We start from the raw sequence: 17100 nt of genomic DNA, 5'->3' as shown, positions 1-17100 counted from the left end.
CAAATTTCAGCTGCTTCCTTCACATACATACAATATATGGAGTATTAAAAAATGCTAAACGTTTCAATCCAACAATAATTTTAATTTATTTTTATTTACCATGACTCGATTAAATTTAAATTCAAAAATCTTCATTATTCACACTTAATAGTAGGGCCTCCGTGGATTATTCTGAAAAAAGAAGTGACATTAAAAATTTTTTTTATTTTTTTATTCTTACCAGAGGATTGGGTCTAAATCTGTAAGCCAGCATCATCCTTTTTCGGTACGATTCGTACTCATCTTCATCAGCAGTAGCTTCTCCGAGATTCAGTCCTAAACCTTGAGTATTCTCCCTTGGAGCACCCCTTAAAAAAATTCTCTCTATTAACCAATAATCTAATAAAATATTAAACATACTTGTTAATAGGTTCCACGATTCCAGTGCTGTTTTGTCCTAATCCCTGCCCCTCTGCCCAACCTAGTTTCTGCAGCATTTTAAACCCGATATTGTCCTCTTTGATCTTGAACTCTTTATAATCGGAGAAATTGGGCTGTCGCCCTTCTTTGGCAGCACTGGATTTTTCCATAAAGCGTTTCAACTCTTCTGGGGGCAAAAAGTCGCCGATGTGGTGCTTACCTTCGGCCTGTCGTGTTAGCTCATGAGCCCACAGTTCTGTAGCTTGCATTTCCTGTTAGGACTTGCTATTAAATGCTAAAAAAAGAGCTTAGTGCACAAAACCTTGTCTCTGAGCTTATGTTCCCATGTGCCTCCATCAGTCTCCTCATCCGAGTCGTATTCATACTTGTTTTTGCCCTGGCTTTGAAGTCTTTCTAGTTCCGCTCTTTTGGTCAACATGTCCTGATAGAGTAAATGGATTTTGTAGTTATCCTCTGCCTTTTTCCAGTCCTCTTCGGACAAATTGACAGAGCCGTAAGTCTGCATTGCGTAATGTAATAGCCCTGGATCCGTTCGAGTTACTTTGCTCAGCATTGTGGAACTGCCTGGAACTGGCAATATATCGTAGATGACGAGTTTAATAGGGGGATAATATACCTGGGGGGATTACTACCGACAGGGTAATAGGGGGTTTTACGTCTTCAGATTTTTCCCCCCAGCGGCTCTTTCTCTTCCTGTCGCGCCTACTTTGTTCAGAATTATCCTCCTTATGAGGAGATTTTAAAGGTCTACCTAGATGAGATTTGCATGGGAATTACCAGCTTTATTTCCGATTTAACATCACTATCCATAATGTCCATATCGTCCTCTTCCAGCGCCATTTCCGGCTCGTACATCTCACTTGAGTCCGGCTTTTTATCCTTTCCCTCACGTTCCTTCTTATATTGTTCTACAAGACTGACGTACTGCCGATAGGAAGCAGATTCCTTGTGAAACAGAAACCTGCAGAAATGGCCCTACATATCATACAAATCTCATCCTCAATTGATTAATTTAGATCAATAGTGTGGGGTTTGCGAAGATGCTCAGGACTTCGTTTATTCCGAAGCCCGAACCACCTCAATAACGATACGTAATCAAATAGTGTTAGCGATACTTAGGTGAGTCGGGGAGGGGGGCAGTCCATCTTTGGAAGACGGACTGGTTTATTGTTGTCGTACCACAAATCGGGGTCTCGGGTTTTTTTCTGCCTAACCACCTCTTCGATGGAGGGGCCGCACTCGGCCACCATTCGCGCCAAGTTCGCCATCGCCTCGAATTCATCACCACCTGGGGAGAAACTCAGGAACACGTCACTAACGGTCCCAACTTTACGACAGGGATGACTTAGGTTTCTCATTTATATACAGGGTATCGCTTTTATGTACGTGCATTATTGCCATCTCTGAAACGGTGAAAGTTGCAATATCGATTAAATAAGAAAATTTTGCTATTTTTGGAGACTTTTAATATGCCATAAATGGTGTTACCAAATTATTTTTGATTTATAAGATTTTACGAAAATGTAAAATTGTTCAAGATTTTGTAATTTTCAAATATATCCCAAAACCTATCAATTTGATAAAAAAAATTACACATTTTTGTGTTAATTTCTTCCTCTCTAAAACGTATGTTTATTATTATTTCGAGGTGACATTTCGGATTCAGCAATCGATACCAAATCATTTTCTGTGCCCCCTGTTTTTGTTTTAAGTTACCTCAAGTCTATATTTAAAGATTCCAAACACGAAAGTAATAGGAGGGCAAATAATACTGTGCAGTCCTTTACTAGGCCTCTTTAGGTCATCTCATAGCCCCAGGTTACTGCTCTAAATTCGAAACAAGCGAGTCACAGGACTTGATAAGACGAACACTTTTTGAAATATTTTCGATTAAAAATTTTGATCATTTTACATTTTTCATAACATCTTAGGAACCAAAATCCATTTGGCAACACTGTTTAAGGCATATTAAAAAAAAATTCCCAAATTTGGCAACTTTTTTCTTATTGAACCAGTCTTGTTACTCCCACACTTTCAGAAAAAGCAGTACTAAACGCATTTAAAAGACATCCTGTATATTACACTTTAACTGACGACCAAAGAGGAAGATTCCTCTGTTCTCATGCATCTACTAACTCAAACTCACCTATTTACCGAAAAATGTAGCTACACATGTCTCATTCGCTATTGTCAAGAATATTTTTTATAGCATATTCTTAACAATCACGAAGGAACAATAATAATATAACCTCATCCCAATGGTATCACGCGGAATTATTTATACTTAAAACCGCCATTTTATAGGCTAAATGCAGCTACACATGTCTTATTCGTCATTGCCTGGAATATTTCAACAATATTTTCTGGACAATGGCGAATAAACTTTTTCTTAACACTGATGAAAGAACCATAATAATTTAATCTCTTCCCAACAGCCATTATTGCGGAACTGTTTATAGTACTTAAGATAGTGATTATCAACATTTCATGGATTGTAAATAGTTAAGTCATCCCTGCAAAATGCCCAAAAAAAAATGGAATAAAAAGTACAAATTACCTTTTCAGCATTATACAACAAATTAAATAAAACCTGAATTAACCTTAATAACTCTTGTCTTACCTGGCACGTCACCTCGAGCCATGGAAGTGGGCGGCCGAATCATGGGAGGTGGCACATTCATATTGGGTAGGGCAAAATTGGGTGGCGGTTTGCTGACGTCACGCTGCAGAATCATAGGAGGCGGGACGTTGACGCCCATTCCCGGAGGTGGCAGCACCCGCTGCGACATTAGCGAGGGAATGCGAGTCACTGTTCCGCTACTGGATGGAACTGAGGCAATTTGGTTATTGGCCTACAAATCCTGTTTATTATGGGATTTACAGAATTGAAAACTATATAACCTGTTGAGATGTATTATTTCCCATGAAGCTGACTTCACCTACATTGGGAGGCGGGAGATTTTTATTGGGTGGCGGTACATTCTTCAAGAAATGGGTATCCATTAACTCATTTTCAGTGGGTAGCAACCCATCAATGGGTTTCGGTATTAACTCTAATGTTGCTGGAGTTGAGATTGTAGTAGATACCTGCAAGGATGGTGGGATGGTCATGGTGTTAACCGAATCAGGTTGGATCTGGAACTAGCATCTAAGCCCAAAATCCCATTTAAAAGTTAACAAATCTTACATGAATTGGATTTGGAGGAGGTATTGAAGTCAGCTCCACTGTAGTGAGGCCTGGCGGCCTCACCCCTAATGCACTAGGGGTGGCTATAGTGATGTTATGTGGTGCTATCACTGGAGGCGGTAATGTAACTGTTGTGAGGATGCTAGCTGGTGCAGAGACCAGCACATTTTGGTCCTAAAACTGCATTTTCCCAATACAATCATTTCACTTTTTGCAACTTACTTGTGGGGTAATGACAATTTGTGTTTGGGGTAAAATCTGCGGTGGTGGCACGTTTAGGAGCACCTGAGGGGGAGCTGCCACCAATTGCTCTCCACCAGTTGAGGTGGTAAACAAATGCGTCTGAGTAATTACTGTTTGGGGCTGCACTGAGGCTACAGGGGGGGGCACTACAACTTGGACTATCATAAAAAAACACTACTTTTAATTTTAAACATCAATACCATTTGTGGGGTTAGTGGTGAGCTGTCCAACTAGCTCACTGGCTTGAGCAACAATGGGCTGAATTAGAGGAATTGAAGAAGGCATATTTGAAGGAATTAAAGGGACATTAGGAGGAGGTATGCTGGGATTAATGTGAGCAGCAGCCAATGGTGGAACTGAGAAATCTGCAGTTATCAAAGGAAGCAAAGCCTGCCCAGTTGTAGTGTCAATTACTTGTGGTGGAGGGGGGACTTGAGTGAAATGATTAGGAGGTGGGTTGCTTGTGTCAATTGTGATTTTTTTATCAGTGATCTCTGTCATAAACTGGCATACTGAGTCTGGAATATCTTTGTTACACCTAGAAGCAAACTGTTCAGCAATAACATGCAATTTTGAAATAATAAATGCTCACAAAATATTTTCAGACTCTTGCTGCTCATCAGATTCACTGACAGATTTTCTTTCTTGTTCCAGTTCCTTTTCTTTCTCCTTTTCACGCTCCCGCTCTTTGTCTTTATATTTGTTAAAAGTCTTAAATTTCAAGTCATTTTTCTTAGTACGCAATTGTTTGAATTGATTGAGAAATGAGCCATCATTAGAGAATTGGTTAACTCCATTTTTGGAATCATCTTTTGGCTGTGAAGATGAGCTGAACAAAAACATATATTTTGCTTAAAACTGACCTACTGATATACACGTTTTAAATCAATCAATGATTGGTTCTCAATCTGATACTAACTAAAAATAGTTCCCCAAAGATAAAGAGCAAAAGTAAAATCGTACCCAGATATATCAGGGGGTTTGGTAACTTTATCCTTAAGGTCCTGGTTACTTTGTCTTCGTTTTGCTTCCAGTTTGGCTTGGATTTCTCGCTTCTTTTGCTCAATCAACATCTCTTGTTGGGACATTTGAACAAACCTGTCATTTCTCGACATCTTGTTCTGGTTGGTATCGAAGGGCCGTTTCGACATTTTCATCGAAGCCTGATTATTCATTTAAAGGCAGAAAAGCCTTATTAATTAATAGAGTAATTAAAATAATTGAACAAAATTCCTCAATATTGAAGAATTTTTATTGACATTTAAATATAAGGTTATGTAAACACGTCAAAGAAAACAAGAAAAGACATTGTCAGGGTTATGTGTGTGTGCGTTTACCAATTGAGATGTCGGTAACAGTGTAGCGCGCACCTGGAGTGAACGGGTTCGTTTTGCGGTGTATTTCCCGGTGGACACGCGAGAAGGATCAGTATTTAACCCGATAGAGAAACTGATCCAGTAGATTAAATCCACGCTTTTCCTAGTCAACCCCTTTATTTTGCACAGGGTTAAGGTTTACACTAATTATCACAACTTGGTATCACTAATACGTGACGGTGACGTTGTGGTACTTTACCTTGAGAGAGTTCAGGACAGAAAAAGCCTTTTAAGAGGTTGTTTTCCTTTTAAAGGCTAACGTCCTCTTTCGATTCGTCTGCCGAGTGAGACTTGTATGACAGTGTCACTTGTCGGTGCAGGTTCTCGGAGTGGACGATCTCTCAAGTGATGCACCACAACATTAAGAATTGTTAATAAGGTGTCGTAAAGAGCAGCTTGACAGTGGAAATTTAAAATTGGAATTGAAGCGTTATTATCTTAAGATAAATAAAAGCAATTAACGGTAATGCAAAATTGGTCTGTATTTACTAATGCTAAGTTTAATGAGTTCAGAAATCTTAAAGCTGAATACCAGCAATCTACATATTGCGAATACTCTTTATAATTATAGTTATTTTATACAATGTTAAATTGAAACACAAACAGTATGGAAGTTGAAAGCGTTAATTATTCATACTTAACAAGATTAAAAATTTGCAAATTTGTCTATTTTTTGCAAAATTGCCTTTTAAAAATAAGTAAAACCGTAAAGTTAATGGCAGTTAGTAACGTCACAACACTTTTCAATTATTTTGGCACATTTATGACACTAATATGGAACCGGAGACACAATTGACAAATCGCCTTCGCCATTTTTCCGTTTCATCTTAACTAACCTCAAAAGGATCTCAATTTCAACCTCAAACCAGAGTCAAAAGTTAAACTACTAGCGGAAAAAAACTTTTCCAGTACAAGTCTACATTTATCAAAATTTCTGAACATTTCGATGTCAAAATTCCTGAATATTTAATAAATGCTATTTCACCACTTTAAGCAAACGCAGAGTATGGCCCTTCAACAAGCATCGAAGTCCTTAACAAATACCATTTTACAAACGAAAAATTCGTAAGTTTGCTAAGAAATTTAACTAAGATCCATCAAGCATGGTTTTTCCAAGTTTTTGAAACATTTTCTATTGTAAATAGGCTTTGGAAAGGTCCCAATCACCTTTTCAAAAGATGCACAGCAACAGAAGGGGGTAACTTAACACAGAGGCCCAAGAAGAAGGTTACAGACATGCCTCCTATGACTGATCCTGTTAAGGGCCTTCCTAAACCTTTGTATGCTAATTACAGAGAGGAAAATCAACAGACGAAAGTAAACCTTAAGTTTTATGTGCAACACAAGGATTTTCTTTGAAATTGTGCCCAACTTTAGGTGACAACGTTACCAAACGGTCTTAGAGTCGCTTCTGAGAATCGGTTTGGAGAATTTTGTACTGTGGGTGTAGTAATTGACTCAGGGTCTCGATATGAAGTGGCCTATCCCAGTGGTATTTCACATTTTTTAGAAAAATTAGCTTTTAATGTAAGGCCTAATTGTTTATAATAAATGTGAGTTTTTGCCAATAAATTAAAACAATTATAGTCAACAAAACACTACCCTGATCGGGATGAAATGATAAACAAGCTAGAAAAACATGGAGGCATCTGTGATAGCCAAGCTTCCAGAGATACATTCATCTATGCAGCTTCTGCATATACTACAGGTAACATTAATTTTACACTTAAATTGAAATTGTCATGTAATGAGGATTAAAATAGGTTTAAATGACATAATACAATTATTGGCTGAGGCTACTTTGAGGCCTCAAATCACCCCCGAGGAGGTAGATGGGGCTCGGCAGGCAATATTCTTTGAACTGGAGACTTTGCATATGCGGCCTGAACAGGAGACTATTTTAATGGACATGATACATGCGGTAAAACTTGCAAATGTCTAAATTATTTGCAAGATATGTTGGTGTTGCAGGCAGCATATAGGGACAACACTTTGGGGCTTCCCAAACTGAGCCCTCCTCAAAATTTAGAAAAAATTGATAGAGAAATGTTGTTTTTGTATTTAAGCCAGCATTATACACCTAAGAGGATGGTGGTAGCGGGTGTGGGTAAGGTATGGTTGAGTTTCTGTTAGGTTTTCTTGATTGATTTATGCATTAGGAGTGGAACATGAGCAGTTAGTCACAGCAGTACAAAAATACTTTATTGACAGCAAACCTGTATGGGAAAATATGAAGCAATTATTTGGCAATAGGCATGTATCAGAGGTGGATAAAAGCATTGCTCAGTACACAGGGGGAATTGAGCAGGTTGGGCATTGATAAATTTCGTTTTTGGAAGGAAAATAATAAATTTGTCACTCTCACAGGAAGAATGTGATATTCCTCAATTTGCCTCTGCGGGTTTGCCAGTTTTGTCCCACATAATGATAGGGCTAGAAGGATGTTCTCATCAAGATAAGGATTTTATCGCTATGTGCGTCTTGAATATGATGATGGGTGGAGGAGGGTCTTTTTCAGCTGGAGGGCCTGGCAAAGGAATGTACACACGCCTCTATACTAACGTCCTTAATAGGTAAAGTCTCTTAATTCTTTAAATATTCCAGTGGTTTTAAAGTCAAAGCTTCTCAGGTACCACTGGATGTACAGTGCTACTGCTTATAACCACGCTTACAATGATACAGGACTATTTTGCATCCACGCTAGTGCTCCGCCAAACTACGTTAGAGATATGGTGGAAGTGATAGTAAAGGAGATGGTCAATATGGCAGGGCATATAGGTGACCAAGAATTACGGGTAATTTCCTCCTCAAACACATATTTTTTGAAAAAATTTGATTCACTACCAGGTTTACACTAAAAATATGGTCTTTCATTAAGGAATAATTGTAACCACATTAATAAATATATGTTCAAGTAATAAAAATAAGTAAAAATTATGAAATTTTTCACGATAAAATTTGTGTCAATTGTTTACAAGTCAAAAATTTTATAAAAGAGCCAGAAAAATGCTCCATTTGGTTCATGACATTCTTTTTTCCAAATATATGTAATTCGTGTAACGAAAATTCTAGAGTACTTTAGACCGACATGCTTTTATAAAATTTGGATTCAAAAAAAGCACTCGTAGATTAAAAATCTTTTTTTCATCCTGAATTGAATTCATGCATATAGCCTTAAAATGAGTTGATCATTTTCAATGCATTTGTTATATTACATATGATTAAAAATTACGTATCAGAGGGCCAAAACGCAGCTGCAATCGATGTTACTAATGAACCTGGAAAGTCGACCAGTGATGTTTGAAGATATTGGAAGACAGGCTCTAGCCACGGGACATCGAAAAAGACCAGAGTATTTCATCAAAGAAATTGGTACGTGGCAAATCTTGCGATAATTTTTTGTTTCATGGAAATTTGTGCAGAAAAAGTAACGAAAGAAGATGTGATTCAAGTGGCGAAAAGATTGCTGATGTCGCAACCCAGCGTGGCCGCCAGGGGGGACTTGCGGAAGATGCCCTCTTTGGAGTATATTCAGGCAGGACTTATAGACAGTGAGGGGAAAATGCCGAGCGGCAGAAAGCTCTCATTATGGAGATAACCAGCCAATCTAATTTGTAAAGCTAACAGATTATTTATTTGCTGTTGTTTGTGAGCAATTTATAATAAAATGAAGCTCTGAAGCTCTGTATCATAAGTGATGAGAAGACACGAAATTTGTAATTTATGTGGTGAAACACTTGAAGTTTTTAAAAGAAAATTTGTCCTTTTTTGAACTTATTATATAGAATATCTCTGAAATTACTGTACAACGTTTGATCAGAAATTCCTGAACAAAAAATGAGGCGTTCTAGGCAAATTTACTTATATCCAATGTGGTTTCATTTTGCCGCTACAAGGCGCCAAAGTTCTCAAATTAATATCGTTTCTTCGTAATAATTGCTAAACACTTTTATCAATTTTCATTAATTTTGGAACTAAGAGTTACTACATAAATTAATATGTTTTGATGTGAGCGGGATCTTTTTTAATGCGGGGAAATATTAAAAATGGCGCGTGGTTCCTAAATAATTTGTATTTTTGTTACCTCCCGTATGAATGACTTTAATTTTTCTCTGTCACAAGCTGACTTTATTGTGAAACTTTGTTCTCTTGTAAAATTTTCGCCAGGCATATAGTTTTTCTAAAAAAAATATTTGCAATATCTTACAATTCATCATTGTTGTTTAGTTGTAACGAAAACATGAAAAAAAGTTTTAATTCTAAATAATTACGAATTTAATTTAATTCTTATAACAAATGTTTAAAATGTTGACTGGTTTCCCGAATACACAAATAAACTCGTTGAAAAAAAATTAATCTTTACTTTAGGCATTGTGTCGAGCTTATTTTTAAAATAATCTGCAGCATTGAAAATTCTTTGCAGTAATTCAGCTGCCGTAGCGATGAGAGAAGCATACACTATTGGTTTAAGTGCTTTCCATAGGACATAGCTTAGGGGCGTTAAACTAGGTCATCTTGCTGGCTAATTGATGAGTGCATTTTTCTTGCTACTTTTGATCCATCTGGTAGAATATGCTTTATTTAAAAATCTGCCATCTTTTACACTAAAGTGAAATAAGACCCTGTCGTGTATAAATCACATTTCGTCACGAAGTTTGGTGGAAGATTCTCTAATAAATCGGGTAAAGTGTTTTGCAAGAAGAGTAAATAGTTATTATCATTTAATTTGTTTGGCATTACAACTGATCCAATAAATCCAACAAAACAAAAAAAATCAATATTAATTCCTGAGAAGAATTCACTATTAACTACTATAAAAAAATAAATACTAATTCCTAAAAAAATTTAATATAAATTTGTGCACAAAAATCTTTAAAAACAGTTAGAGTTTCGAATTAATTCTGATTTGAAATAGAGGCGTTGAGATCTGAATCACAAAAAAACAGTATTAGTTCCTGAAAAAAGTTTAAATGTCTTCTAAACATCTCAAATTGCGATATTATTCTTCGGCCACGTTCAAAGATGGTTATAAGTACTTTTCAAAAGAGTTAAAATTGCAAATAATTTCGACTTTCAACTAAAATTCTAATTACGTCCTTCTCATTGACCCGAAAAAACTTAACTGTAAACCACAAGAAACAACAATCAGAATTCACTCCTAAGCACTAAAAGTGTGGAACAGAATCACATCAGCAGCATCTACTTTCACTCACAAAATGACAATTAAACATCGCCGACTTTCACTCACTAAGTCATGGATATACTAACGGGATACCTTACGAGTTTTTAGAATAAAAGGAAACCGATTATCCCGATTGCCAGTGCAGCATGCATTATGAACATTTTGTTCATCGCCGCGCTAACATTTGAATGAATCACTTACGAAGTGATATCTGTGCAAAACATTTACAACCTGCCTTTTGTAAAGGTACAGCTGATCGGCCTTGGAAATGATACGCGATAGGAAGTAGCATGTGATGTTTCCAGATTTAGTAAAATGGGGAAAAAAAGTCTGAGGTTTTTTGAAAACAATACTAATTTAGAACTTCATACGGTATTAAATACGTCATATTCATAATCAATATACATATGTATGCATATAGTAAAGACAAAGCTACTATCAACCTTAACATTTTTTCTCAGTTTGTTAAAAACTTAACAATTTCGAGAGCTGAACTGTATTTACATATATGTGAGCTTATAAATTTCATTTTTTTTAATGAACAATAGCTATAAGCATCATGTCGCGAACCCATAATAACAATTTTCTTTCATCAAATTGTCCAGAATTCGTAGTTTTTATCAGTAAATGATTTTCTTGAAAGGAAAAGCTTTCTTTCGTCAAATTGTTCAGAATTTGTAATTTTTATTAATAGCATGTTTTTAACTTATATAAGCACCTATTTGAATATTTGCATAAATATATAAACATAATTGTACCTCTCGATGGAGGTCCTGAAGGCTTCCTCACTATTTATTTTGATATCAGAAATTATTTGGAACTTGATTAGAAATAGGTTTCTTTGGTATCTTTTTCTTCCATAAATATTTTACCAATCAACTGGGATGGCAACATATTTTTGTCTCCTCACTTTTTGGCGTTTTCAACATATTTTTGTCTTCTCACTTTTTGGCGTTTTCAACTAACATTGTTTGAATTAAAACTACCCGTTCTCCTAAGTCGACTTTTAATACTTTCGAAAGTTTAATAGTTGGAGACTCTGACACTCACATATCCATTTCTTTCACAGAATCCATATGCTAGAAGTATGTTACTTTTCTCAGCGACAGAATAATGTTCCATTTCAAAATTTAAGAAATTATTTAATTTACAATACACTCAACTTCGATCAACAACAACCATAATAAAAACTCTGGGTATGTAACATGTATGCAGTGTATTGTAAGTTTTTTTTTGTAGAGAAACTGTATGCCTGGCAAACATTTTACAGAAGGCAAAAAAGTTTCAAAATAAAGTCAGCTTGTGGCAGAGAAAAAATTAAAATGATTCGTACAGTGGGAAGCAAAAATACAAATTTCTATGTACGAACGACGCACCATTTTTAATGTTTTCACGCTTTAAAAAAAGATTACGCTCACGTCAAAACAGGCCAATTTAATAACAACTCTTAGTTCTAAAATTAGTGAAAATCAATAAAAGTGTTTAACAATTATTTCGAGAAAACGATATTAATTTGAGAACTTTGGCGCCTTGTAACGGCAAAATGAAACCACAATGGATATAGGTAAGTTTGCTTAGAACGCCTTATTTTTGGTCAAGCGTTGTATAGTCATTTCAGGGACACCCTGTACCTAAAAATGTCTGTGTTAGAAATAACGGTTAATTTCAATAAGAGTTCTTTCGTTTAATTTATTTTAAAGTTCCATGAGAAGAAATATTAAAAGGGAAGAATCAACTGAAGCCGACAGGAAATCGCCACTTTCAACTCAAAATTATATGCACACCGTACAAGTAGGACAATAAGATGATGCTTTAAATTGATTAATATGCTAACTGTTTCACACTCGCATCATTGACATGATTAACAGCTAAATCATCCTATATCTATAATACTTAATACGAATTTCGAAAAGGTCCAGAATTTCTCGATTTATCCAAGTTTAGATGCCATGGTCTCATCCCTTCCGTGCAAAGTTGGAAACTTCGTAAATTAGTTCATTTATCAAGCGGGCAATTTTGCAGTCCATTTAAGCGATATCATAATTGTGTGCAATTGCATGAATTCTGCGTGAATTTATCGAAATTTTATGGGCATGTTGGGGCGTAGCAAAAGTCAAACCGGACTAATTAATTTACTTACGACGAAGGATTTCATTAACCATAATTATTTAGTCGAATTTAATATTATTTTAATTATTTTATACCTTAATTATTAATATTTAAGTGCTGAAGAAAAAATAACAAAGGCTGCCCACTGTCTACGCTTGATGACGTATTTCGCTTCGCGGTCTTTTCGTTTTAATGGCAATATCAGTTTACCATTGACAATTGACTGGTCGTAGCAATTATTTCATTTTAATTACACAACATGGCGGCGTGATTTCAAAAGTTAAGCGTTGCTTCGCAGAAAATCTCAAATTTACCATTTTAAAAGTGTTTTGTCGGGTTTTAAGTGTATAATTATAGAATTTCCTGTTATAAATTATCAAAAAATCTAGAAGGTAACTATGAGGTATGGATTTATAAGCCAAAGCAATAGTTTCAAAGATGGGATGGTGCGTCCCTGGTTTTAAGGCAGGATTTATCCGACTTCTTAATTCTTTATTATGAATTATTAATTACTAATCCTTAAATAGTTAATAGCGCATTATTTAATGACCCTGTTTATTCGTTTCCTTAATTCTTAATTTCTAAACCTTGCGCTTTTAATTTTTAGGAATTAAGAAAGAATTAAAAGCATAATTCTTAACGCATGCCTAGTGGAAGGGGGTGAATCGTCATTTCAGGTTTAATAGATATAGAATATTTTCAGCCAGCTCTTAGAAGGATGTCCATTGCAAGACTTGCTTCAAATAATGAAAAAGCTATTTTCAGAAAAATAATTGTGGAAAAACCATCATTTAACCTATTGTTATTATGACAGTTTTAAAAATAACGAATTAATAAAACATTTTATAAATTACAAATTAAGAGTACGGATTACGAATTAACAATTAAAAATAAGGATTTATAAATTAAGAAGTTATAAAATTTCGGGTTTTGAAAATACACATGTAAGTATAACATTTAACATTAACCTGAAGTTGACTGTCGTTAGATAAAGATAAAACTACTTACATGGCACCATAAAACTGCTAAAATAAGTAGTTTAGTAAGTCGCGGAATTTTTAAGCGAATAACTAGATATTTTCAGCTCAAACTTGTATTATCAGCCTTTATTCCCAGTCGTGATTCCGCCTTACAGATCAACTCCCAAAAATTTCAAATTATTGAGTAAGAAACTTCGATATTTAATTATGATATTTTTTTATTAATGATGAATGATGAATTATGATATTCAGAAGCTCGATTCTGTAAGAATATGTGAAGGTGAAAATGAAGTCAATTGTTTCATTAAAAAAGAAGGTCATAAATATGTCTATACATTTAACGTAGATTTGCCATTTTTTCTAATATCTTATTGGGTAATAATGCCTTACAAACAAACTTATCATCGAAACATTAACAAGGGCTTTCATCTGACCTCTTAATAAAGGATAAATGTTACTCTCAGTTAGTTTTAACTGAGAATAGTGTGTAATTTCACCGCATAATTTGCTATCCAAGTTTTTGTTATTAAGCCTTATTTGTTGGTTAAAAGAGTTTCCCAGCTTTGGAATCACTATCGAAATATCAATATCTATCGACTATTTTTCCATTCAAGAGTATTAAGACGCTAGGCAATAGAGCTCTTCAAGTGGCATCCAACTAATTGATTAGTGGAAAACCAAAAAAAGTACATTCCTCCTTCTTGGCCTGTACCCTTCAATTGATTACTTTTACCAAAATTTCCTATATTCCAAATCACAGTATAGCATCTGGATACTGCACGTTAACTAGATTGAAAGACGGAATAGCCTATTTGACAAAATTAAGAGGACGTACACATTGTACCAAGGGGACGCCTTTATCATCCATGAAATCAGAATTACGCTTTTTTGTTTTTTGGAGACAATTACTGGATAATATTTCTAGGAACTCATTAGTGTACCACGATGTTTATTCAACTAATAGAGTTCCAAAATTGAAAAATTTACGAAGTGTTTGTGCTAATATCCGAGCCTCGCAGACGCGTCACTCTGTCTTCCGTGGAAATAGAGTGTTATTTTTTCTGTTTTTAGAAGACAATTTACAGACAGTATTTTCAGGGATGAAAAAATGAGAAACATTTTTAAATTATACCATCAAGAAAGAAAATTTTAATCTTCTGCATTTTGTATTGTGCATCTCCAAGGGTCCAAGGGTAAACTTCCAATAAACAACCCGCCGTGTTTTAATCCGCGTTATTCCTGCTATAATTGATTACTAATTCCGAATTAGGCACACAAGGCCAGCTTTACAAACTGAAAAAGAGGAAAAAATGACGACAATCGCCGGCATGTCGCCCGCATTTCGCCAACGCTAAATCGCCAATCTTCAACAACGGCGTTTCAGTTGCATTTCGGCAGCTTCGAGCGCCGCGACGGAGTTTTCAACGGCAGCAGAAAGTATCGCGCCTTTATGACGGGAAAAACGCGCATTAGTTTTCCGATAGTGAAGATTTTAAACTGAGTGAATGTTGAAAAGGTATTTTGTTGTAGTTACTTGTGACGAAATATTGACCTTGTTGTGGATTTTTTTTTATCTCTACAGCGGTGCAGTGATCGGGGTTGGGAATAATTTTCACTGATGGATTAACGTAAGCAAAGTTAAATGTTTTTTTTTTTAATAATTTTCCTGGGAGACTTAGTCCACGGAATCCTAAACTTATTTTTAGTTTACCAAAACCAAACTCCTTCAATCAAAAGCATAATTTCACTTTGTGAAGTATCATGCGGGTTTTGAAACATATATCAATCAAAAAGACCCATAACAGAGCTTCAATTACGCACTTTACAGGAGACAAGGGGGCGGTTCTGATTAATTTAGTATTCTCTTTCTGATAATTGCCATTTAATTACTTCTATTAATCAACATGCTTGTAAAATCGGGATAATTATTAGGTGAAGTGTTATACCTAATTATAACCACAATGCGGCGAAGGAAAATTTCAGAAGTTTTTGAGACGTAATTAGAGTTCCAGAGACTCTTCAAGATGGCGGAATTTGCCGGTGCCATCTTGCAGAAACGCTGCCTTCAGTAGATTTGAATCTGAGTTAATCTCACTCACATTTGCTTGTTACATATTGAGCAAGAACAGGGGCTTATATTGCATATACATATTGCGCTATTCATACACTTTCAAGGCACATTTCGCTATAATTTCATGCTTTCCGAATATGCCAAAGTGTCCTCTCATGTGTGCGTGATAAAGTTGGTGAATAGTGAACCGAATCCAGAAAGTACATAATTCATGTTTCGCGGTGATGTACGGGGCACAATAGATCATTTCTGTATCAGCGAATCGGGGTGCCGCAAATGGGCTCCTAATGGCGGTTAACCTTGCTGTTAAAACGGTTATGTGGTTTTTAATGTAAATGCGGCCATATCGAGGGTGAAACTAATTTCATGGGGTAATTCCGCTGCTGCAATAAAAAGAATTTTGAAGGAGGAAACAACTTTCTTCCCAAGGGATTGGAAGAGATGAATTAATTTTATTCAGGCTTTGCAATAACCGGGAATGTGCAAACATTCCCCAGTTGTTGTTTGCAAGTCGAGAAAAAAAATGAGACCCGAAGACCTTTTCATCTTGATCCTAGTATTTCCTCCCAAGACATCTGACCCAAAAATAGGTGATTTTTCTGTGTCACTAAGGGATTCATTTTGGTGCACATATTTCTGTGTCGAATTTTAATGAAACCTACATTGTTTCTTGGTCATTTTTCATTTACATAATTAAACCTTTTGCCTGTACCTTAATATTATTGAGATCATGAAAAGTTCACTCACTCGTCCATTTAAAACTTAAAATTCCGGAGGAATCGCGATTCCATAAAGAATTCATGAAGCCGGAGGTGTGCCTTAATTTTTAAAGTGAAGTGCCCCATGTTTGAGTGGTTGGTTCCAATTTCATACTGATGGAGAATTATTCACCTCCCTTTCAAACTGAGAAAACTCGTCCCGTAAGTATTTACATAAGTTGATTAAGATTTTCCGATGGGTTTTACAAGGGTTGAAATGTGACACTCAGGGCTGGAAAGTTAAAACTCGCCATAAAATGTCTGTTAAAGCAATCGAAGGCGCAAGTACTAAAATTGTCATCCAAATGTTTTATTATTATATTATTATTGTTGGTTGGTATATTATTGAAAATTAATGGCTACTTACACACATGCACAAGCGAAATGCAGTGAAATTTGAATTACAATACAAAGCAGACTTAGTTATTGATTATTCTGATTATACAGTCTCTGCGATTGATTGATTTGATTGATATAGTGCATCTGCAGCCACAAAGCGCGGGGAAATATATTCAAGGTTTATGTTAATTTTCAGCTTCAAACTATCCCCATAGATTAAGTAGTTATTTATACAAATTAATTATAAATTTAAGCTGCGAGTTTTATACAAAACTTTATCGAATTTCGCACATATTGCGATAAAATAATATGAATTAAATTTCTATGATATTTGATTCCTTGAAAATCTAATGGATTCACTACATACTTTAAACGTGGATTACAGTATGTTATACACTCAGGTAGTGAAGTACACTATTATGACCCCTATCAAGT

General features: G+C 35.5%; 3 protein-coding genes across 6 annotated transcripts in view; 2 read left to right on the top strand and 1 right to left on the bottom strand.

Moving 5' to 3' along the window:
* Positions 1-68: 68 nt before the first annotated feature.
* Positions 69-5089, bottom strand: LOC136414520 (uncharacterized). 2 transcript variants are annotated; one of them, XM_066398573.1, is made up of 14 exons: positions 4814-5089; positions 4443-4679; positions 4051-4388; positions 3830-4002; positions 3608-3781; positions 3322-3555; positions 3041-3272; positions 1600-1708; positions 1198-1381; positions 1037-1145; positions 722-990; positions 400-671; positions 221-347; positions 69-171 (listed from the first exon to the last, which is right to left on the bottom strand). In XM_066398573.1, exons 1-14 carry the CDS (start codon positions 5023-5025, stop codon positions 145-147), a joined length of 2697 nt encoding a protein of 898 aa, XP_066254670.1. In that variant the 5' UTR covers positions 5026-5089; the 3' UTR covers positions 69-144. The 2 variants fall into 2 exon arrangements, with proteins under 2 accessions (XP_066254670.1, XP_066254671.1); XM_066398574.1 differs by having other exon boundaries at positions 3830-3996.
* Positions 5090-6097: 1008 nt separating this feature from the next.
* LOC136414521 (mitochondrial-processing peptidase subunit alpha) lies at positions 6098-9024 on the top strand. Its single transcript, XM_066398575.1, has 11 exons — positions 6098-6291; positions 6372-6543; positions 6604-6753; positions 6814-6934; positions 6990-7147; positions 7198-7333; positions 7386-7534; positions 7594-7799; positions 7856-8021; positions 8466-8598; positions 8649-9024. The coding sequence occupies exons 1-11, from the start codon at positions 6200-6202 to the stop codon at positions 8822-8824; spliced, it is 1659 nt and encodes a 552-aa protein (XP_066254672.1). The 5' UTR covers positions 6098-6199; the 3' UTR covers positions 8825-9024.
* A 5856-nt stretch (positions 9025-14880) lies between these two features.
* FMRFaR (FMRFamide Receptor) overlaps positions 14881-17100 on the top strand; it is a 30752-nt gene continuing 28532 nt past the window's right edge. The window contains exons 1-2 of one of the 3 annotated variants that reach the window (XM_066398460.1): positions 14885-15013; positions 15080-15125. The gene's annotated coding sequence lies outside the window, so the exon portion shown is untranslated. Of the gene's footprint in view, positions 15126-17100 lie in introns of all 3 variants that reach the window. The other 2 variants (XM_066398459.1, XM_066398461.1) reach the window with 2 other exon arrangements.

This window comes from Euwallacea similis, chromosome 17, assembly GCF_039881205.1.
Source record: "Euwallacea similis isolate ESF13 chromosome 17, ESF131.1, whole genome shotgun sequence".
In the NCBI taxonomy this organism is placed as follows: domain Eukaryota; kingdom Metazoa; phylum Arthropoda; class Insecta; order Coleoptera; family Curculionidae; genus Euwallacea; species Euwallacea similis.
Note: the sequence above shows the minus strand (reverse complement) of the source record. Positions and strands in the feature narration are given on the sequence as shown.